A 23,254-nucleotide genomic window follows, 5' to 3' on the forward strand; every position below is an offset into this window, starting at 1 on the left:
TTAGCAAATACACGGTCGCGCTCACAAGAGGGGAGATGCACTGTCAGGTTTGTCTGCGCAAAGCCGGTGGCCCGTTTGCACTGGTTTAATTCGAAATCTTTAATCACCTGCACGGAAATCAAATTAGCGGTGATCCTCGCTCGGGCAAACAAGTCGGTGCAACGCTAGCCCAGCGCTCAGACGAGTGAGTGGCCGAGAGCGCACGCACACCTGTAAGGTGATCTCGCCGAGATCTCCGCGGCTCGGATGTCGCGGCGCGATCGTCGCTCGCGTGTCCCGATTAAAATCAACAAATGCCCTCGACTGACAGGGAAAAACAAGAATACACATTTATCCGCTGTGACCTTGGTTGGGGCTTGCTGTTTCAGCCCGCGATATCGCGTTGCCCTGCCGCCGTAGCGCACGCGAGGAAAGGGGGCGGTGGGGATGGTTTGCAGTTAGTTGCCAGCCACGTCAAAGCGACACGTTCTGCCAAGCGAGGCACCACCAACAGGTGATTCCACCCGAGAAAGGGACTCGCCAAGCCTGGCTCGAGCACAAACCGTGAGTCCGTCACCACCACTGCAGACAGACAGACAGACCCCCCCCCCCACCACCCCTCCAAGCTGCCCGCTCAACACTGCCGATGACGACTCCGTGCGATAGAGCGGCTCAACGGTGTGTCGACGATTCGGTGCTCGTACCTGCAGACACGGTCTTCCGATAGAGCGCGACCATTTTAAGCGGCCGGACGTGTCAGCACCCCCCCCCCCTCCTCCTCCTCCTTTTCCCCTGCGTTTAACCCTTCCCCGGCTCGCACCTGATTAGCCGCTGCTGCTGCTGCTGCCGCTGCTGCTGCTGATGCTGCCGCCCGTTATCGCCGGAGGGTCTCAGGTTCGCGTCGTCTCGCTGCAGGTGTCTCGCGGTGCCGCGGCCACGGCGGTGCAGGGTTTTGCGTCGCCGAAATCGTGTTGGGAGTGGATGGGTGGGTGCGTTGTTGGTGGTGGTGGTGTCGTCTCTCGCTCCGGCAAAAACGCTCGAGCAGCGTCTGATTTGGCGCCTTGAAATTTCGAGAAGGATCGCGGAACGTGACGCACCCTTCTTCCAACCGCCTGCGTTAGCACCCCCGTCCGCCTGGGAAGCTTTCGCGACGTCCATTTGGCTCAAGGCGCAGTCAGTGTCGGCTTGGCGAAGGAGGTCGGGGGGGATTCTCAAGAAAGCAACGTCCGTTCACGCAGCCGAAGCTTTCTCTCGTACAACATTTCTCTTTTGAACCTTTCGTTCATACCCGCGGGAGAGGCATCGTGTCTTGACGCTCGGAGCTTCCCCCCCCCCCTCCTCCGCTCGTCAAGGATTTGTGAACGTGGCGCTGTCCGTGGGGCTGCTTTGTGCCGAGGGTCTCTTTTTTGGGGGGCGGCTGTGTGTGTGGGGGGGAAGAGGAGGAGGAGACGCGAGAGAAAAACGAATAATTTGGCTACAAATGGACACGGCGGTGGCCCGGTGACGCGCCCCGCGCCTGCTGCTGGGAGCTGTATAGGAGCAGGGCAGGAACAGCGACAATTGCCACTGGAAAAGCCGAATCGCCAGACCTGCCCCGGTGCGTCCGCTACCAGAGGTGGGTCTGTGTGCTCTTTTATCTATCGCCCTTTTGCCTTGCTGTCGCCGAGCGAGCGAGCCAGCACGGAGCCCCCCCCCCCCCGGCCGCCGCTATTCCTGCTGCCCCCCGCTCCTCCTCTCGAGAACACCGCCAAGCGCATCCCCAGCGCGGTGCCCGCGTGGACGTGGAGTGGTGCGCGGGTTACCGACGTCGGTGTTTACATTAAGCCCTCCTCAATTAGACAGCTTTACACCCGCCGCCGCCCCGTGTGGTAAGGACTGGGTTTTTGCTATCGTTTTTTTTTATTTCGCCGATGTGTCCGTGACTGTCAAGGGATATTTAGATTTCGGCTTCAAATGCCAATGTTCCACCGTGCACCGTGCGGTTTTTTTGTTTGCGCGCTTGATGCGTTCGTGATATTTGTTCGCATTCCTTGCAAATTAAAATAAAAACGAATACGCTGGGGAAAATAGCACGAACGAACGGCGGCGGGGAGCGGATCACAACACGGTGGGGGCATTCGAGCGCGTCCTCTGGACTACGTGTGGGGAAGGGGGGTGGTGATGGGTGGAAACCATGAAAACGATCCCGCGGAAAGGAGGGGAAACGTGGGCGGTATTGTTATTGTTCTTCTGCTTCTGCTTTTCTCTTTTCGTCGTCGACGGAACACGTCTCGCAACCTCGCGGCGCAGACGGGACGCGAGGATGCCAGCAGCATCTCAGCAATGAGCTCCACTGAGATCTGTCGGCGAGAGAACATGGCGACAACAGAAACCACAGCAACCACAGCATCAACAGCAGCAGCAGCATCATTGCGTTCAGCTGCACTCGCTTCGAGCAGCTAAGCGTGGGGGCAATCAGCGGCAAGGACAGCGGCCGCTTAAGAAGATCTGGGTACGTGGACTCTGACGCGAACAATTGCCCAAGAGCATCCGTTCGGCGAACCAGCAACCTAATCCTCCCAGATATTCAGCTGCTGTGTAAGAGGCGCCGTCGCGTCCTCCCGTGTCACCACCAACCCCCACCCCCCCGGAGAGGCGAGGAGCTGAGAGGACGTGCCAGGGGTCTATCTTCGAAGATCCCCTCCACCACCACCGCCGCGGTGTCCCCCTCTGTTACAAACGGGAGATTGCGCGCACAGGACTGCTGCTGCTGCATATAACCCAGCGAGGCGCAGATTGTGAGTACAACGCCCAACACCACCACCACCACCATCACGAAAATCATTCCCATCACAGCCACAGTGTTGTACTGTACGTCCGCTCGAGTGATAATTCATCACGTTTGGCGTCGACTCATCGCCACTGCTTTGACAACGACGCGATCACTGTGAGTGTATTCATTCGCGCAATTCGCGGGTGCGATTTTATTTCGTGCATTTCTCCGTGCGCACGCGAATACACAAGGATGCTCAAGACAAAGAGCCCCCGTATAGCCTCAATGGACTGTTGGGGCAAGTGCTGTTGGCAAGTAGCGCCTATGAAGGCCGGCACGGCACACGAAGGGGGGGGGGGTTAGCCAGCACCACGCCCGGTCGCCTTTGCTGTCCTCAGTCGCGATGTTTACAACACGGAACCAGGTACTCGTTTGAGGCTGAGTCGACCTAGGGGGGGGGACCCAGGACCGATTTAGAACATTCAACTGATATTGGCCAATGAGGGCGGGAGTTGAATTCGGGTCGCCGGGTTCATGCCGTAGCGCGTTAACCGCTACGCTACCGCTGCCCACGCACACACGCGCGCAGGGTGTGTGGGCGAGCGCGCGCGTGCGTGTGCGTGCGTGGTGTTGGTTGTTCGTCTGTGAGACCGGGTGTAGCAGGCGAGAGGAACGAGGCGCTCCCCCCCCCACGCCCCCACGCTTTGTGGAACGCGCATTGACGACGAGCTTCGTGCGTAACGCACGAAACGCGCGGGTTTGCGCTCGTGAACCCAGCGCGCACTCCACGTTCCTCTGGCGAGAGAATTCATGAATGAATGGATGCAGGAGCAAAAACCCTCCGGTTGACCTCGGGACGCAGTGCGCGCAAATTTGTCTCATTGTTCGTTTTTTGAAAAGGTACCACCCACCACCGCCACCGCCTCGTTAATCATTAACACGGAGCTCTTACGGGCAAGATGATGTGCGCGACGTTTCGGGTAACGGACCTGCTTCAGACAGCAGAGGGAGCATGTTTCCGAGAGGGCGTGGTGGGCGCGGGGAGATGGCGAGAGAGAGGGGGGGGGGGTGAATGGGCGGTTCCGGGGCCTCAACCTCCGTTGCTGCCAACTCGCAATTAATTATTATGCAGTTCTGTAATGATGTGTTTTCGAAGCACAATAAAACGCGGTTGGGTCGTGTACCTATATCCCCGCATTACGATGCAAAACGCCCTCTGCTAAGCCCGCCCGACACGCCGGCTACGCCAACGCGAATCGCGCGCCGTCTCGTGTGGTTTGCTTGCGAGAAAAAAAATATATACAGCTTTAAAAAAAAACATATATATAAAACGTGTTTTTTCCTCCGCTCGTCTTCTGGGGTCGAAGGTTGGAATATGGGCACCATCCGTATAGAGCACCGGCACATTTTGTTGAGTGTGTTCTGGATAAGGCGGACGTACAGCGAGCCCGTTGCCATCATACGGACGCCGTGCGCCAATTCGCAATTTCGGACGAGAAAAACACCCGAAATTAAATTGAAATGACTACGCTAATAACAGCACCTTCCTTGCACAGGGCTCACCACCACCCCCACCTCAACCATTTTCCGATTTTCAAATGATTTCCAAGCGGCTCTCAATGCTACTCTCAATGAATCTGCCCCGGCTGTGTTTTACAGCGGCGCTGTCGTGGCTACCGTGGAAAAAAATCCACACACACAACCACATTCATCAAATATTCATCCTCTCTTAATTGTCACTTCGCAGTCGATTCATTAATTTCCTGATGTGCACATTGATCCGTTGTTGCGTTTAAGACGAAGACGCTTCCCGTGGGCTCATGGCGGTGTTGATTTTTTTTAACGATAATAAGAAATCCCCCGTCAGACAATCTTCATTCTGTGCGCATTTCGCGCGCCACGAGCTCGCGATCCGAGACCAAAATGAACAAAAAACAAAGCGTCAATCATGGCAACTGCCACCGTTAGACGTAACACGAATTGATACTCATTACAAAATAAATACAAAATCAACCTCCCCCCCCCCCCCCCCCGTATGGATAACAGCCAAAATAGGCACCGAATGGGGATTGGAACCTGAAACCCGATGGAGAGTCCAACGTTCTGGCCGCGAGGCTATTGTACCTTACGCAGGGCCTACCCACTCACAGTCATCATCAACTCGGCTATAAATTATAGCCCCCGTGCGTTTGCCTTGCACTCGCCTGTCCGCTCTCCCAGGGCGCACGCGCGTGCGGCCGTGCGCGTGCGTGCGCGCGCGTGCCTTATCTCACACAAAGACAAAGCACCGTGCATCCCTCGAGCGGTATGGATTGTTGGGTGCGACGACCTCCGTTAGCGAGCCTCCTGCTAAGGCTGCCGCTTGATCACAAAGGAGTGGTGTGACCCGCTGGTTGTCACGCGAGCCCGACCAACTGGCTGTGTCTCCCAAAATGATGATCTTCTGATGTTCGTGACCACACCGGCGCAGCAGCTGCACGTTTCAGTCTTAAGGGCAAATTCTGTTAACACTTACCACACTGTCACACAAATATCCCCCGTGTAGCCCTAACAGACTGTAGGGGCAAGTGCTGTTAGCGAGCACCTATGAAGGCCGGCACGGCACACGAGGTTACTCATTTGAGGCCGAGTCGACCTAGGGGAGGCCCAGGACCTGTTCAGATCATCTTCACTGGTGTTGGCCGTCAGGGGGAATCGAACCCGGGTCGCCAGGTTTGTTACGCAGCGCGCTAACCGCTACACTACCGCTCCCCACACAGTCACACACACCCACGCACACACACACACACGCGTGTCTACATCAGCCCATCAGCCAAGCGTGGGGGGTGCCGAGGGTCGGTTCGTATTCACATTACCACTCGTGTGTTGCTCACGTTAACCGGGAATCGAACATGGGAAGCGGGGGGGGGGGGGGTAATTGCACATCCCCTTATCTCCTACGCACACACACGCATGAATTGTAAGAGCAAATAGGTTTAAAAATCACCCATCACACATGGACAAAGATGTTCTTAAATCGTGCGTAAAAAGACAAACATCCCCTGTGGGTGGTGTGATCTGCACCACGCGTGGCCGCCTTTGTCTTCTCCGTGCTGATCTGATGCTTGCACACCAGGTACTCATTTACCACCGAGTTGACCAAGGGGAGGCACAGGACAATTTCCAATACACTTTCCACTCCTATAACGCGCGCAAGAACCAACACGTCTTCCGAGAGCCCCCAATCAACCTTCGCTCAGTGGGAGGTCGCTGAGTCTCATACACACGGACGCAATGTTCAATCAAAATCCTCGGAGGCGCCCGAGCTCAAAATCCTCCATATGCCAACCTAAACCAGTGAGCATTGAGCTGCAGCCTGAAGGTGGTGGGTGGATGGTGCTCGGATGGTGCATTGTGAGCAGTGGGAGAGAGCTCCAGATGATGGCCGGTGCAGCTAAGGGGTGAAACGCTGCACAGGCAAGACAGTGCTGGTCTTGAGTACGGTGAGATTGTTTGTGAGATGAACTCCATAGGACGTGATTGTTTTGCTGAGGTCAGCTGAGTGGCAAGTTTAGAGAGGCATGGTGGGAGACTTTGAAAAATATCTCTATGGAACAGTGTAGCGATGTTGCACTCTTTCCTTGATTTGATAGTGGAACTAGTGCAAGGTGTTTATCGAAGAGGACAGCGCGAGACATGTTGTGTTGAAGCAACTGTAGTTTGTCGAGGTGTTTTCCTGAAGTTCGAGGTGAGGATGATGTTGCAATAATCAAGGTGAGAGCCGACAATGCCACAAGCCAGTGTGTTTGCTGTGGCTGTAGTCGACATTGGGTGGATGTGCCATGAGGCCCTGCGGTGGTGATTACGTGTCCTTTTAGTGTTGAGCGTGTGGTTGTCGGGTAATACCGAGGATTTTTAGATGATTTGAGAGACCAATTATGTGAGCCAGCGATGAGGTGAGGGAGTGACTCAGTGTGACTTGAGTCGAGTGACTCATTGTGACTCAGTGGAGTGACTCACTGCGACTCAACGCTGCCTGGTGCTGAGGAAAAGAGCTACGGATTTATGAGGGTTTAATAGGTGATTAGACCAAAAGCAGTGCAAGATAGAGTGGGCCATGGTCAGAGGTCAGAGTGTGATTCTTCATCCTGTGACTGTTAATGAGGCGAGCAATTCTTCAGATATAGACCGGTACAAGTTTAGGACTTCTGGAGGGATCCCTGGGAGACACCTGCAGTGGATGTGACAACTGGTTGACGACTTGCCAACCTTGATGTGGGACCTTTTGTCGGAGAGATACAATGCGAGCCACTGAAGCGCTGTGCCGCTGATGGTGAAATAACACTCGAGGCATTTCATCAAAGCCTTGTGATTTAAAGTGTCGAAGGTGGCAGATATGTCACAATTAGAATATTTAGTTAGACTGCAAGAATCCATTAGCTTTTAAATTTTGATTTGAAGCTTTCGTGACTGCAGGGATTCATATTCCTTGGTTCTTTCGGTAAAATCACGTAGAAGGGAAACAATAAAATAATATAAAATAATAAAAATATAAAACAATAAAATTATCATGACGTTTCGACTGCAATACAAGCAATCATCATCAGGTGTGAAATCCACAGTAATTGTTTTTATTAATTTTAATAGTTTCATTGTTTCCCTTTTCAATAATTTTATTGTTTCCCTTCTACGTGACTTTACCGAAAGAACCAAGAATATGAATCCATTAGCTATGAAGCTCTTTTTCACAGATGTTCAGAAGGATGTCCACAGATGTCCAGCCTCAACACCCAGATGTCCAGGAGGACATCTGTATTTTGAGTCTGACCAGAGCATCGATGGAACCAGAATCAATGAAAGCTAAAATGTTGTTGATAATCTTGAGTGTGGTCTCAGTAGAGTATGCTAGGAGGTACTCAGGCTCATGAAGACACAAATTGGGGTATGAATTAATGTGATCTTTGAATCTGACAAGTGCGAGATGCTCAAGAAGTTTGGAGATAGTTGATACGTTCGTGATGGGGTGGTAGTTGGAAGGGTCATCAGGGTCAGAGCTGGGTTTCATAAGTAGAGGTTACTTGGCCCAATTTAAGTGATGGAGGTAAAACATCAGAAACCATAGTTGCAAATTTATGAGCATAATGCTTGAAGCACTGGCTGGAAGGGGATCAAGGGAAGACGTTGTAATTGTAGAGTGTAGGATTAGATTAAGAACCTGTTGGGGTGTAATAGATGAGAGATAGGAGAGTATAGAGTGTGAGGCGAAAGAATAAATGAGAACTCGTTGAGGAAAAGGTTATCATCATCGTCTGGAGGGCGGCAGATAACGAACCGTGAAAGAGAGTCGATGCAAGGGACTAGGCTGGCAGACCAGAGCTCATTGGAGGTGTGTCAAGTCGACAGTGGACGACTCTTACTGTCGAGAGGCACGTTTTGAGATCATGGCAAACCCACCACCACGGGAGGCAGTCGCGTGGAGAGGTCGCAGGACGTTGAAGTCAGGTGGGCCAATGTCCCTCGGCATGGCGGCAGGGTGCTCGGTGTGAACCACGTTTCTGTGATGATGCAGAGGAGGTCAAGGGGAACGGTCCTTGACGCTGTCGTGAATGAGGGCTGCACTTGCATACGGCAGAGCGAGTGTTTCGTCAGCCAAAAGAAATGCCGTTGTTCAGGGTTGTGGCAATCGTTTGTGAAGAAGAAAGATGGTGGCTTTGTGGAACGGTGGTGGGGGAAGCAGTGAGAAAGAGTTGCTGGACATCTCCTGCCACCTCTGCAGCCAGGTTTATACTTCTGAGGGAAACAGACAAAAGCAGACAACTTTTTTGTTTGAGTGAAGCAATGATGGCAAGGAAAGATTGGGTAAAGAAGAAGCACACATCAAAGGCGCAGTAGCGGGCAGCCAGAGGCGACAGAGGCACCGACAGGGCCGTTAGAACCGAAGCAGGAGGCCTAATGCCGTAAACCGCCACCAGCGGGGCATTGCAGTGGGCAGGCGCGAGCGGGTGGAGACCGCAGAGCGCCATCGCAGTCAGGATTGGCCTCGACGAGACGGCCAAGGCCCCAGGCAGAGCAGGCAAAGCTCACGCCAGGCTGGCACGGCGGGTCGGCGAGGCTGGCGACCAACCGCAACGGCAACGGGCAGACGCAGGAGGCTTGGAGGCTGCTGCTGCTGCCATGGTCTGGAACTCCGTTCCTCCAGCCAATCTGTGCTGCCTATGACTGACTGCCTCTGTATATATATAATAAATATGCCCACTGTAGTTGTATAGCGTAGCAAAGCGGGCACCTGCCATTGTATTGTGTTAAACCATGTGCCATATCTACGAATACTGTTAAGTGAAACACAGCTGGCTCTTAGGGTGTATGCAGGCTATGCTATAATTTGCAAACAGCCACCCAGCTGTTCCCAGCTCCGTGTGGCCTCGGGTCCCTGAAATGTCCTGGGACACGTAAATTAGGAGACTGATAAATATGGTTTGACCTTCGAATTGTTCCTGCAACTGCACCACTATCACCATCACCGCCACAACCGCCACTATCACCATCACTGCCACCACCACCATTAGCACCAGCATCACCGCCACCACCATAGCCACCATCACCACTACCATCACCGCCTCCGCCACTACCATCACCGGCTCCATCATCGCCAACAGCCACCGCTACCCAGTCAGTGATCAATAAGAATTTAGATTGCACTCTGATAACCGCTAGGATGCAAATGCAGGCTCAGGAGGGCCAAGTGACACCCATTTGTTACTTTGAGGGCACGAAGAAATTGGCAGCGTCAAACATGGATTTTTATTAATAGTGGTGCACGGGATACGAGCCCCATCACCTGCATGCAACTGATGTTTGAGAGCAGATGCTGAGTGATGGCTATGCATTTGGCATGAAATGCTCAGAACATTTAGGGTATGGCAAACAGCTTTTTTAGGCATTTAAGTGGCACGATATTTTTAGATACTGAAATTATCGATGTAATATTAATTGTAATTAAATAATCTATGTGATATTAATTGTAATAAAAGTATCGATGTAATACTAATTATAATTAATTTATCGATTTAATATAAATTGTAATAAGTGTTTTTGTATGATTATCGATTTCAGAGTTAAGCAGCAGACGTGAACAATTAGAATATTTTACAAATATCAAAAACATCTCTAGATGTTTGGTTAGGAATTAATATCAATGAGCAATGTGATGTATACAGTGCCCATATGTTGAGCTAAATGTGATTAATTATATAGCCAAATATAGCTTTGGGAAGTGATTTGTATGGGACCATTGGTAATGGCATAAATCTCACTCATATGGTGCTGAATGCAGTTAGATGTTTATATTAACCCCATATTCAACAGTATCAATATTACTCTGTCTTCATATTTCTGTTTTAGTTCACTTGCAGATCTATTACACACTTTAACATATAAACAAAAGAGGTTAAATCAAAGGTGTAACTGTTATTATTGATTCCCTGTAATTGTGCACGAATGGCTGGTGCATAGCTACCAGCGGTCTGGAACTCTTTCCCACTGCACACACGCCGAATCCGCATCCAAGCACATTCAAGCAGCGTTACTCGTTCAGGCCCTCGCTCGTTCAGCCTCTCGCTCGTTCAGGCTGTCACTAGTCCAGCCTCTCACCCTTCCAGGCTCTCATCCGTCAAGTCTCTTACCTGTTTAGGCTCTCACCCGTTGAGACCCTGAACCATCCAGGCTCTCACCTGCTTCAGGTTGGCTTATGATGGACTTCGAGCTCTGGCTCTGTGAGTTCTCGATCGAACATTGCGAAATATACACGCATTATAAATAGTTTTATTACTATATTGTTTTTATCTGACATCAACTGCACGTGCTTTTGGAGGCATAGTTATATGTCTTTTTCAATGCTTGGCCTAATTTCACACAGGCTGTTGCAGTTGATACCACCAAACCAATGGTAAATGGTGGAAACGCTGCAACACGTGTACTTTTTTTTCCGACCCATAAAAAAAAAAAAGAAACGCTTTGTGCAAGCGGAATAAAACATTATCTCGAAAAACGTGACCGGCTACTATCGCCGTGGTGCCGCCGCCGCTAAGTTCACGCCAGCGCGACACTTGCAGGCGCGTGGAAACTCCCCGACAGTTCTGAGCCTATAGATAGGCGTCACACTCCGTGCATGACCGTAGCTGGGCCGGCGTCGCAAAGTGGACGCGGCGCTTAAAGCTAAAGTGGCCGCCTCGCCGTTGCGCCGTTCTCAGAATTTCCAGGCGGAGGAAGCGAGCGCGCCCGAGAATCCGCGCAGGATGAAAAGATGGCAGCCCCAGTGCTGTTACCGCCTGGACCGCACAGTCTGCGACGCTTCACACCCGAGTCCCTGGCCGCCATCGAGCAGCGTGCGGCCCACGAGCAGGCAAAGAAAGCCAAGGGCTTCGAGAGCGAGGACGACCAGCCCAAGCCCAGCAGCGACCTGGAGGTCGGCAAGTCGCTGCCGTTCATGTACGGCGACATGCCGTCCGAGTGCGTGGCCGAGCCGCTGGAAGACCTGGATCCCTTCTACAGCACGCAGAAGGTGAGAAGACGCCACCTTCATGCCGACCACAGCATCACGAGCACCGCGAACAGCACCACCACCACCACCAACGGCACCGCTAACAGCACCTCGACTAACAGCACCACTAGCACCACCTATTGCACCTCTACGAACGTCACCACCACCAACAGCACCACCAACAGCACCACCAATGTCACTACCACGAGCACCATCAACGACACCACTACGAACACCACCACTTACATCGCCACCAACAGCACCAGCTGCTCGTGCTCGCTATGGCATAGTGAAAAACAGGTGAGGGCGATGATGGCGTATCCTGCGACTTGGGGAAATGGGTTTGTGGCTCACGCCGCTTTGTGAAACTGCCACTGAGAGGTGGTTGGCAGCACAGCGGAGTGGGTCAGTGAACAGGTCTGCCGTGTGCGGGACTCTCCCGCTACTCCGGTTCCCGTTCACGTGGAAGACGTTTCCTTTGAATAAAATTATCCAAACATCCCAGTGCATGGCCCTCCTCAAAAGCAATTTGAGACTCGTTGAGACTTTCCTGGTTAAGTAAATTCAACTATTGTACTTGGAGAGAGATACTCGGGCACGTAGTACAACCAACAGAGTGAATCGGGTCACCCAGGCATCACCTGATGCGCACAGTGAGAGTCGAACTACCATTGCCCGCTTGCTTGCCCATGTCGTTGACTTTCAGAGGAAGCGTTTCTGCCGCACACCTCACCGACCCATCCCCATTCCGCACCAGTGTTCTCAACGCGTCGCTGGTAATGATGTGTGCCTCGTGGAGTGCATCGGAGGACACCGATGTGAATAAATGTCCCTGCAGAAGGGGCTATTTCAGGAAATTGTGCTGTTAGGATGGCGAGCCAATTTTGCAGAGGCTTACTCTCAGTGCTGCTCTCATAACGTTGCATCAGTACATGCACACAAAACAAAGCTCCCCCCGAGTAGCCTTCAACAGACTTTTTGTAGCAAGTGCTGTTACCAAGCACAGATTGAGGCCGCCACAGCACACGAGGAGGTGGACAGGCTAGAAACATTCGCAGCCGCCTTTGTCTCACCAGCGCTGCTGTTGACACACTGCACCGGGTAGTCATTTTAGGGTGAGGCCCAGGACCAGTTCAGATATTCGTCGCCGGTGTTGGCCGTGAGTGGGGAATTGAACTTGGGTCACCAGGTTCGTATTGCAGTACGCATTGCCCACATGCGTTCACAAACAAACATGCACGCACACCACACAAACAACAAACATTTCAACAATTAATCATATAAACTCTAGAGCGGGTGGAGCGGTGGCTCAGTGGGTCAGCGCACTGCGTTTCGAATCTGGAAACCCGAGTTCCATTATTGCCGGCCACGGCTAACATCAGCGACGAGGGATATGTGAACCGGTCCGGTACCCTGGCCTGTTCTTCACCAAATCCGCACTGGACCAGCATGGTGAAGTCGAGCCAAACAACCCCCATGACTGCGATGACATTAGGGATGCCTTCACGCAGCAGCGGATTGACAAACGGCTGTAACATTAATCGTGGAGGTAAGTGCTGCGAGCGAATTCCTTTCAAGGCCCTTGTGACGCACGAGAGCGAGTTGGAGCCAGCATCACGTCCGATCGCTGTTGTCTCTACAGCGCCGATGTTCCCACACAATGTCCGGTATTGATTTAAGGTTGAGTCCATCCGACAGCAGACACAGGCCAGGTTTAGACAGCGACTGGCACTTGTTCATAGCAAGGGGCATCCCACATTGTTGTGATTTGCCAGGGGAGGGACATTCAAAGATGAATTAGTAAGTAAATCACTTTTTTGTATTTTAATTCTAAAATCACGATTGCTTTAGTAAGCAAATAACAGTGTGAACATGACCGTATGTACCCCGAGTACAGTTAATGTGCGGCCCTGCAATGTGTCGCTTACGAACACTGCTGTTGGAAGGCCTTCCACGAGATGGAGCTTCAGAGAGCCCCTCTAGAGGGTATTTAGTCTATTTGTTTTTTTCGGTAAAGTCACGTAGGTAAAAAAATTAAATTAAATAAATGAAAACAACTCAATTCAATCACGACGTTTCAGGCACAACACAAGCGTCCTTCTTCAGGTGGGGACAACGTAGCGAAAGCACAACCGCTTAAGTGGCTGTGCTTTCATTTATTTTATTTTAATGTTTTACCTACGTGACTTTACCGAAAAAACCAAAGAGTATGAATCCTTGCAGTCACGAAAGCTTCAAATCTAGAGGGTATTTAGTCTATTTTTACAAACTGGCCTGACTTCTCGGAAGAGGTGGGATGAGCCATACTTGATCCCACCACACACGACCGGCAGTTCCACTAACTGTCGGTGTACCTATTTACATCGCTTGGTGGACGGTGGTGGTGGAGGGGGAGGATTGCAATCGTCGTTTCGACTGCCGCGCTGGGAGATTGCAAGTCTAGCGGTCGCGAACCGTCACACACGCCGCCGGCAACGTCCGTATACACAGCACGGTGAGCTTCTGGGCAGGAGGGTTCCAAGATGGGAGGTTGCAGAAGGGACGTTGCTGACCCCCTCAATAAGCAAAACTTCACCGTCACGCGTCTGTGCACAAGGTTAAGTCATGCTTACGGTGTACGCATTCTTCCCCTGGCACCCCCCCCCCCCTCCCCGTAATGTGTAATATGAAGGGGAGCTTGGTGGGAACATCTTCTTGGTTCTTTCGGTAAAGTCACGTAGAAGGGAAATAATAAAATAATAAAAATAAAACATAATAAAATAATTCTCACGACGTTTCGGTCACAATGCAAGCAGCCATCCCCAGGTGAAGAACAGGTCTGTCGGAAAGACAGCGTCTGAATGAACACCATCACGCTTGGCAGCGTATATTTAAGCTGGGTTGGAGGGAGAAGAGCGCCTTGACAAAGGAATTTGCATATCAATAGGAATTTAGCATATTTATGGGAAATGCAGATATGGGATTAGTCGCTACTTGTGGAATGCGTAGGCGGTGGGTGGGGGGTTTCAGTTCGTCTGTGTTCCCTCCTCGCTGCAATCGATGCCAGTGAACCCGTAACAGCCATCACACACTTTGCAGATTTCATTGTAAGACTTCAACTCAACGGGGCAGGCAAATTGCTTGGTTTACTGATGATGGGGGTCATATATTTTGTTAATGTCACATGGGAGACTTTTAGCGATTTAGAACTTTCGGTCGACCCTGTGCTATGAGAGAAACCAATTAACCACCCACCGGAATTTTGTGAGTTCAATATCAATAATTTAGGTTTTCTGTTTTGTCTACTTATAAGCATAGACTTGGCTCTATATATATATACGCAAAATAAAATGTGTACATACCTACAAAGACACAGGCTAAAGTGCTATTAGTCAGTACCTATGAAGGCCAACTTGGTTCTTTCGGTAAAGTCACGTAGAAGGGAAATAATAAAATAATAAAAATAAAACATAATAAATCATTCTCACGACGTTTCGGCCACAACGCAAGCAGCCGTCCTCAGGTGAAGAACAGGTCTGTCGGAAAGACAGCGTCTGACAGACTTGCTCTCCACCTGAGGACGGCTGCTTGCGTTGTGGCCGAAACGTCGTGAGAATTGTTTTATTATGTTTTATTTTTATTATTTTATTTTTTCCCTTCTACGTGACTTTACCGAAAGAACCAAGAAGATGAATCCCTGCAGTCACGAAAGCTTTAAATCGAAACACAAAGGGGTGGTGATGTGACCAGCATCACGCCTGGCCACCTTTGTCTCCCCAGTGCTGATGCTTACAACACGAGGTTCTCATTTTAGGTACAAAGCCAGTTCTGAAATTCGCCACTGATGTTTGCCGTAGCTGGGAATTTAACCCAGGCCACATCGTTCATCGCGCATTGCAGTCGCCATGAGGCTCAGGTTCCACCTACAACAAAGACAAAGATCCCCCGTATAGCCTTCAACAGACTGTTGGGGCAAGTGCTGTTAGCAAGCACCTATGAAGGCTGGCAACTCACAGAAGGGGGTGGGTCCCCCAGCACCACACCCGGGATGCCGTCTCCCCAGGTACTTATTTGAGGTTGAGTCGACCTCGGGGATGCCCGTGACAGGTTCAACATTTGCCGCTGTTATCGGTCGTGAGCGGTAATTGAACTCGGGTCAGCCGGTTCGTAGCGCAGTGCACTGGCCAATGCGCCTTCACTCCACCTACACACACATGAACACACTCATTCATACACGTGCATACACAAGCTGAAATGCACAAGACATGACTAATGGCACTGCTGGCTGGGGAAATTTGTAGTGGGTGGTGAGCCACTGCAAGGAGGCCCTTGAGAGCGTGTGATGGCAGCATGTGGGATGAATAGAGGCTGGATGCGACCTGAGTTATGACTCTCCGGTAAATAAAAGAAGCAGTGGCAGCGTCTGGCACTGCGACAGCTTGCAGCTTGGGGTTTTGCTGACGACGCTCGGACCTGTAGCGAGACCCTGCGATCGCCTCCCCGTGTGCGTGCACCTCTCCCAACACAAACCTCGCAGTCTGATGGCCGCGGCGCAAATCAAGATCCAAAAGTCACGCCTCCCTTTGGAGTCCCTATCAGCGACACTTATATCTGAAGGTGCCGAGTGGGCTCCCACCAATGGAAGTGGCTTTCATGCCTAATTTAGGTATACTGCGCCAGTTGTTTGTCATCGTTATGGCCTCGACGGCAAAGGGTCTGCATTAGCACGTCTGCTTTCGGATCGCCAGTGTTGGATGGCGCTACTTGCTGTCAGGCGAGTGTAGTGGACATGTTCGCGAATGATATCGCGTCAACTCCGCCCTGCTCTCGGCCCTCGATGCTGACATGTTTCATATTTGACCGAGTGACAAGAGAGCGATTGCCGTGGAGACCGCCTCCCTGCCATCATTCTGTGTCGTGCCACACGCGACCGAAAGATGTCCTTTCCCTGCCACCTCCATAAACCCATTTAATCAGAGAGTGACATCACAGAAAGTCACATTACATCGCTCTGTTCTCACTCGACGCTCTTCTTGGTTCGCCAAGATGTTTCGCAAAATGGCCAGTGTTGAATTACCCAGTTGAAAATAGATACACACTGAGATATACACTCCGTGCAAATCACTTTGCTTTGCTCGGTGTCGCTCCCTAAAAATCACTGCATGTGAACCAGGCTTTGGAGGCTACTAGTTTTTTAAGGGGGAATTTCTAGTTACTCTTCATAGTGGTTCCTCAACGGTGGCTTGTGCGTTCAATGTGAGAGCATATCGCTGGTGGAGCTCGCCAAGTGCCAGCGTTTCCGATATCGTCGGTCGATCGAGTCATGAGACTCGTGACGTTCTGGCAGCTTCCATTCTCGTTGGCATCGAGCAGGGTCACACTCACCGACGAGCTTTCCACGCGGTCAAATGCCTCGCTGACGGGGTGGTTATGGAAGGGTGCTGCGGCTGGTCACGTCTAATCTCCCTGAAAAGATGCACGTGTGAAGGATGTTTTGTCACAAAACTGTAATGGCCTTTATTGCATAACGCGAGGCAGTACTCTTTGTTCAGTGATCACCAGCCCATCCTGGTGGTGACCTGTACAATGTGTACAACAAACGCAAAGGCACGTCCATCAATTCCTGAGTGGAAGGATGAGCAGTAATGTGGACCCAAGTGCATTTCTTTCATGGAAATTTGGCGGCACAGCCCTGAGTGCTGGACGATGCTGTAGGAAACAAAATCAGTGGACACGTACTCCAGCTTAAACTGCAAGGTTACGAGAAAGTCACCCTGAATGCATACGATCTCAACGCAACTTGGAGGCTTAGTTGGGTTGAACATGGATCGTGCTTGAATGAGTGAACAGCAAGGCTTGCCAGGTGTTAGATGCATGAGGATGCAAAGTGGCCAGGGAGTATGGGAGGGTTGGTTTTCTGCACTTTCTCTGGTTTCCTCTTACACCCATTAAATGGAATTGACCAGATGTCCCAATATAGGACCATCCTAAAAAAACGCGATTTTTTGACAAAGACTATGGAACAAAACCTTCATGTTCAAAAAGGCAGAAACCTTTTAATCGTTGTATATTACATGCTATTACATGTGACTCAGAATATGGACATTGACAAAGAAAAAGATTAAAAGCTTCCACTTGAAATAACACTTTGAGACAAGAAGCGGAACACGCAGCGTAGAGAACATATGAAAGTTATGGACATCCTTTTCACTGCTAAGAAACATTAGTGCGCTTGGACATGACACACCATGGCTAGGAGGGGAGGATGGCTGATGGATGAGACCCGTGACGGAATGGTAGCCAAAGGACGACCACCATGGGGAGAGGGCGATAAGATCAGCTCATGCACTAGATGGAGCGGCCATTGTGGCATCGCGGGACCGTGTGCGGTGGCAATGGCGTGAGGGCGTCTTCATCCAACAGTGGATTGACTATGGCAAGATGATGCGGATGATCTGTTTATAGTGATCCCTCGTTTATCGCGGTTAATGGGGACCGGAACCCCTCGCGATAGGTGAAAATCCGCGAAGTAGGATTGGCCCCCTAGGAATTTCCGTATATGTGTGTGTGGGTACCAGAATGTTTAAAATATGTATATTTATACTTTATATATATATTTTACTTAAATCTATTTAATGATAAAACCTTAATATTATACATTCACTTTCTCTCTCTCATATGATACGAATTATGGTGTTCTACACTCACCAATGACAGTAGTATCTTGAGACTTGACTCCAGTAATGACGACGACGACGATGACAATGACGATGACAATGACGACGATGACAGACCTGTGCAGTTCGATGAATGTGATGATGAATGATGATGATAATGGTGTTACTGCACAGGTATAATGAGGCCTTTAAATCAGTTCGAAAAATCCGCGATGCACTGAGGCCGCGAAACTTGAACCGCGAAGTGGCGAGGGATTACTGTATATCTATTTGTGACAGGCAGACGAAAAGTGGTGGCATTTACAAAACTGATGCACTCAGGTAACGTGCACACCAGGCAGCCTCTGCCTGGTTTTTAACACCTCTGCGGTACAAATATTTCACTCTGGCTCTTTTTATTTGCAGTCTTTCTCGGAATCAGAAAACCTAAAATCTCACACCTTATTTTAACTTGGCTTGGGCACTCTTCAAAGAAAATATTGTGCCCAAAGTTTTAACTTTGTTTTCTTACACGCAACTTTTGCTGTTTAATTGGCACAGTTGGGTAATGCTTGTGTCAAGTCAGCTTAACTGATGCTTTGCCCCTTGATGTGTAATTACTGCCAATGCCGTTTAAATGTGGTTTAAGATACTGCAGTACTGCAGAAATGGCAAACTTTTGGTCAAATACATGTCTTGATAATGCTCGTGTGTTTGTTTCCTTTTCAGACATTTATAGTCCTGAATTCAGGGAAGGCCATCTTCCGATTCAGCGCCACACCTGCATTGTATATTTTAACTCCATTCAACCCCGTCAGAAGATACGCTATCAAGATTTTAACACATTCATATCCTTTTCATGCGGAAAAATTGTACGTCCTAAGAATGAGAGGGGTGCACTTACAGTTCATGTAGTGTGTACAGAGAGGCGCTGTTTTGAATCCTGCTATTAGTTCAAAGCAGGGGTGGGGAACATTTTCTCTTGCCAAGGGCCATTTTGATATGTATAACATCATTCACGCGCCGTACAAAATTATCAACTTAAAGATTTGCCTGTTATATTTGGTCAAACATTTTATTAACTCGCCCCTAATGTGATGGCTGGAATTGCTTCTCTTTGGCGAGGCGTGTGATGTTGGCTGGTATTGATGATGTTGCTACTCGCAACTGCTTTTCCAGGTTTGCTCCTAGATGTATTGAATTTCGAGTCCCACCTGCAGTTGCCTTGGCAAGGTCAGATCAAATGATTTTGCGGGCCTTATACGGCCCGCGGGCCGGACGTTCCCCACCCCTCAAGTAGGCAAGATAGGTCTTCTGTCACGGACTTCGCTATAGCTAATATTAATAAATTATGAAATACATTAAATTCAAGTCCAGTTAATACGTCGTTTCACATATTTGCAAAGTGAGAATTGGGTATGTATGTATGAATGCCAATGGGTGATGTGATTATGAAAATATATTCAACCTCAAGGCAAAAGTTTTGAGGAGGTGAACTAATAGACACTTTAAAAACACATTTAAAACGATGATCATGCTCGTGTTTATATTTAAAAACAAGTGAGAACCCACTGAGGCCATCTATTTCAAGGGAGACTCGGGAGAAAAAGTAATGCTTCTCACATCTTGAGGAGCTGAGGCTCATTGTTTGAGGATGTGGTCAGCTGCTCATTCAGCCTCAGAGTTGTAACAAAAATACCACGGTGCACTTTGTAGTTGTGACCTCATGAGAAAATCAAGACATTGAGAGAACATTTTATTGTTTCTAAATTTCATCTGGACATTCTGAGGAAGCGATGCTCGATGCCGGTCCGGCAAGAGTATTCATAATCTGCAATTCCTCTAACGCCATCAATAATGAACACGGAATGAGTTAAGTCTGTGCACCTGGCTGATGTATTGCAGACGGTAACGACAGCAGTGCGACTCATTAATGTAGCCCGGGCCTTGATTTATTCTAGAACTCTCCGCTGAGGTCAGATTTGGTTATGAATTTTGCTAAAGATCACCATTAAACAGGAATTAAGCTGCGTCATTTTTCCTCACCACTGGTAATTTGCCGGCTGACGGCTGGCATTTGGACAGAAGGCACGGGTTTTTCTTTAACGGCAACGCACGCTTTTCAGTATATTCATAATGTTCACCATTCTAACCAACTGTGTCTTCATGACCATGAGCGAGCCGCCCACTTGGACCAAGAATGTGGAGTAAGTGATCGGATTCTACTCGGTCTGTAACCTGCTCCCTGCACGTTATTAATACAATGAAGTATTTTATATTGACACGAGTGACCGTGTGTGCATGCCTGTTACATGTTGACAGGCAAGCTGAGCCTTGTGGATAATTGTCATTTGTTTGGTTAAACCTGTACAAAACATGGCACATTATTGCAATGAATAAGGGATTGATTTCAACATTCACCTGGCAGTTTAACGTTTAACATATTGGCCAAAACCACCACTCAAGAATGAATTTCATAACAAAAAAACGTTTTATTTTTAGACACTGTATGAAATCATGACATTTTAGTATTACTTTAAGAAGTAAAAGTTTATTGTTCGTTTAAAAATGTGACACAACATCGAGTTTTACGTTGCGCAAACTCAGTTTCACTTCGCCGTGGATTACGAGTGAGTGTGCACAAGCTGTTTTAACCGGTGGTGCGATGTTCCAGATACACGTTCACAGGAATCTATACCTTCGAATCCATGGTGAAAATCCTGGCTCGTGGGTTTTGCCTTCACCCTTTTACATTCCTGCGTGACCCTTGGAACTGGCTCGACTTCTGCGTCATCGTCATGGCGTAAGTTGGGCTCGCGTCGCTCACCGTTGGACACTCCCAGGCCAAAGGGGAATACCACGTGACTCAGCTGCGACCGCTTGCTCCTCTCGCCCAAATGCGCAGTTTTGAGCGAGTGCTAAAAATTCCACATTCACATGGCATGAAGCAGTCTATCGACAGATCGACCTCCGAAGGTGGCCTGGAAATGGAAATACAGCGACGGATTGAATCAATCCGTATGGATCTTTGGTTGTTATCCATTCATATCTGTGGACTTTCTCCAGGTATTCCGGTTTCCTCCCACATACAGCCAAATGATCCTGAATGGAATTGGCCTAATATCCCACTGCAGTATCCTGAAATGTTGTCTTGAGACTCAGTGAGGCTATTCTTGAATATTAAAGAAAACAATGTTTTACTTCCTAAGAGGTAAGAGACCGCAGAGGGATGATTAAATGGCTTGACTATGAGTTGAACCCGTAACCTGAGATCGGTGCCCTACAACGGTGCCAGCCTGTGAGGTATTTACTGCAGTTTAGCCCAGGGAGCCTACCTTTGCTGTGTTATGTACGGACGGGGAGAGTAAGGTGGCGATATTTAATTGGTTGGCATTAATTATATTGAGGCGTTTACTTTTCCACTGACACCTTTTTATTTTTTTTATTCTTTCACAACCTTGGCAAAATTGATACAGGTGGGTGTGTGCGTGTAAGATGATTGGTTAATGTGAAAGCTGTTAACTGCTCCAATGCTTAGGTGTTATTATCAGCGTAACTGATGAGAAATATGCTGACATGAAGTTGTGTACATTGATCAAACCTTGATTGTGAAAGAATAAGTTTGATCTGTCTCCCAAACTCATGGCACAGGTGCACCGAATTAACCAATTATTTTGGATTGCAACTTTCTTGAAGTGAAATGAGCGACTGTGGCTACCGCCTTAAGCGATCACTTTGTATTTTGGTGGACCGAGAAACTAACTGTGCCGCCATCTATCTTGGTGGCGTAGTGCGATGTGAAATGGCGGCTCATGCTGTCGTCTAGTTTGGGTGCTCTGCAAACAGGAATCCCATAATCGCACCCCCCACCGTGTGACCGCGTATGCTTGGTCCAACGCTGCCCAGAAACAAATTCTGCTTGTGATTAAATATTGATATGCCAAAATATATTAGAAATCGTTCATGTGAAATGTTCAGTTGCTTGTGGTACCGCCAATGGACATATGAATTATGAGAACGATTGAATCTGATTTCAAATTCTGCGTTAATTATGAAACGGTGAGTAAATATTGTTGATGGTCAAATAAATAGCTCACTTGTGAACTATCCAAGAAAAATGTCGCAACAAATAAACAAAAGTCTTCAGTCGCAACAAACAAGTGGAATTCGTAAGCCAGACCAGTCTGCTGATGTAGAAATGTCTACATCAGTGAGGGTAACATTTTTGTACAGGAATCATCGCAAATGAGGGCAATGTCTATTCATTGGAAGCATTGCCTGTGGGCCGCTGTGTTAATAATGGTTGTGTGGTACTCCTCATGGCATTCCACAAGCCCCGTCTAAAGCGTAATGCACAAACAGCAGCATAAGTGCGAAGCAGAGTAACTAACGTCCGTGGGGCACAAGTATCTGGCAACAAGATGTGATACCACTGCATACGTTTGATCCGTTGTGCTGTGTGGCTCTCCAATGTTTTCGGGTCGTACCGTGTCTTGTTTTTCGGCACGATGTCTGCAGCTTCGGCTGTGACTGAAACATCTCTAATTCCCGTAATTCATTGCCATAATTGCTTGAAAACTCATTTTTTTAGAACTGCTTTTTTGTGTTTAGTTTGTTGTCTTTCCCCCGCACCTTCGATTAGCACGGTTCGCTACGTACGGTGCAAAAGGAGTTCAACATACATGGGATGCAGTTAAGTTTTCTTCTGTCCACCTTCCCATAACATGCCTCTCTCCTGCCACGTTGCAGGTTTCGAGCTACCGTGGCGTTTGGGACACTTTGTAAATTCGTATCGCAATGTTCTGCTGACACCGCGTGCGTGGTTGTTCGCTTTCCGACCGGTGCAGATACGTCACGGAATTTGTCGACTTGGGCAATGTCTCGGCCTTGAGAACGTTCAGGGTTCTCCGAGCCCTCAAAACCATCTCCGTTATTCCAGGTGAGCGTCGGGTTAAATGCCCACGGCTGCTCAGACTGAAAGGAAATGTGACCAAGAAGAGTTATCTTGAGAAAAGGCCCAGACGTTGTTGCTGCTGCGCTGGAGCTATTGTCGCCGTTGTTGTTGTTGTTGTCCTCGTCGTCCTCGTCTTGTTACTAAAGCTGACATTATTTGTTTACACCCTGCGTCAGGCGACCGGATGGGAAGTGTGTCAGGGCAAATAATGGACAGGTTTAGTACTTTTTATTCAGCCTTGGAGTTTAACGTATGTATACTGTGCATGGGACATTGACAGTGCGCGTGTGGAGAGAGAATGCTCAGGGGCCTTGCAGAAACTAAGGGGCATCGGAAATCGCTGGTACTGACTGCCAACAAAAGCGAGGTAGTGGCGTGTGATGCTCCCTGGCGTCAAGCCAAGCAGCACGGGACTG

General features: G+C 49.3%; 1 protein-coding gene across 3 annotated transcripts in view; it reads left to right on the forward strand.

Moving 5' to 3' along the window:
- Positions 1-681: 681 nt before the first annotated feature.
- Positions 682-23,254, forward strand: part of LOC133345963 (sodium channel protein type 2 subunit alpha-like) — a 94,824-nt gene continuing 72,251 nt past the window's right edge. Inside the window, exons 1-7 of one of the 3 annotated variants that reach the window (XM_061557122.1) lie at positions 682-1,594; positions 2,269-2,756; positions 10,960-11,270; positions 18,614-18,731; positions 20,001-20,091; positions 20,559-20,687; positions 22,732-22,823. In XM_061557122.1, the coding sequence (XP_061413106.1) occupies positions 11,013-11,270; positions 18,614-18,731; positions 20,001-20,091; positions 20,559-20,687; positions 22,732-22,823 (688 nt within the window). In that variant the 5' untranslated portion in view covers positions 682-1,594; positions 2,269-2,756; positions 10,960-11,012. Of the gene's footprint in view, positions 1,595-2,268; positions 2,757-10,959; positions 11,271-18,613; positions 18,732-20,000; positions 20,092-20,558; positions 20,688-22,731; positions 22,824-23,014; positions 23,055-23,254 lie in introns of those variants that run through there. The other 2 variants (XM_061557121.1, XM_061557123.1) reach the window with 2 other exon arrangements.

This window comes from Lethenteron reissneri, chromosome 23, assembly GCF_015708825.2.
Source record: "Lethenteron reissneri isolate LAM-NWPU_2019-01 chromosome 23, ASM1570882v1, whole genome shotgun sequence".
Classification (NCBI taxonomy): domain Eukaryota; kingdom Metazoa; phylum Chordata; class Hyperoartia; order Petromyzontiformes; family Petromyzontidae; genus Lethenteron; species Lethenteron reissneri.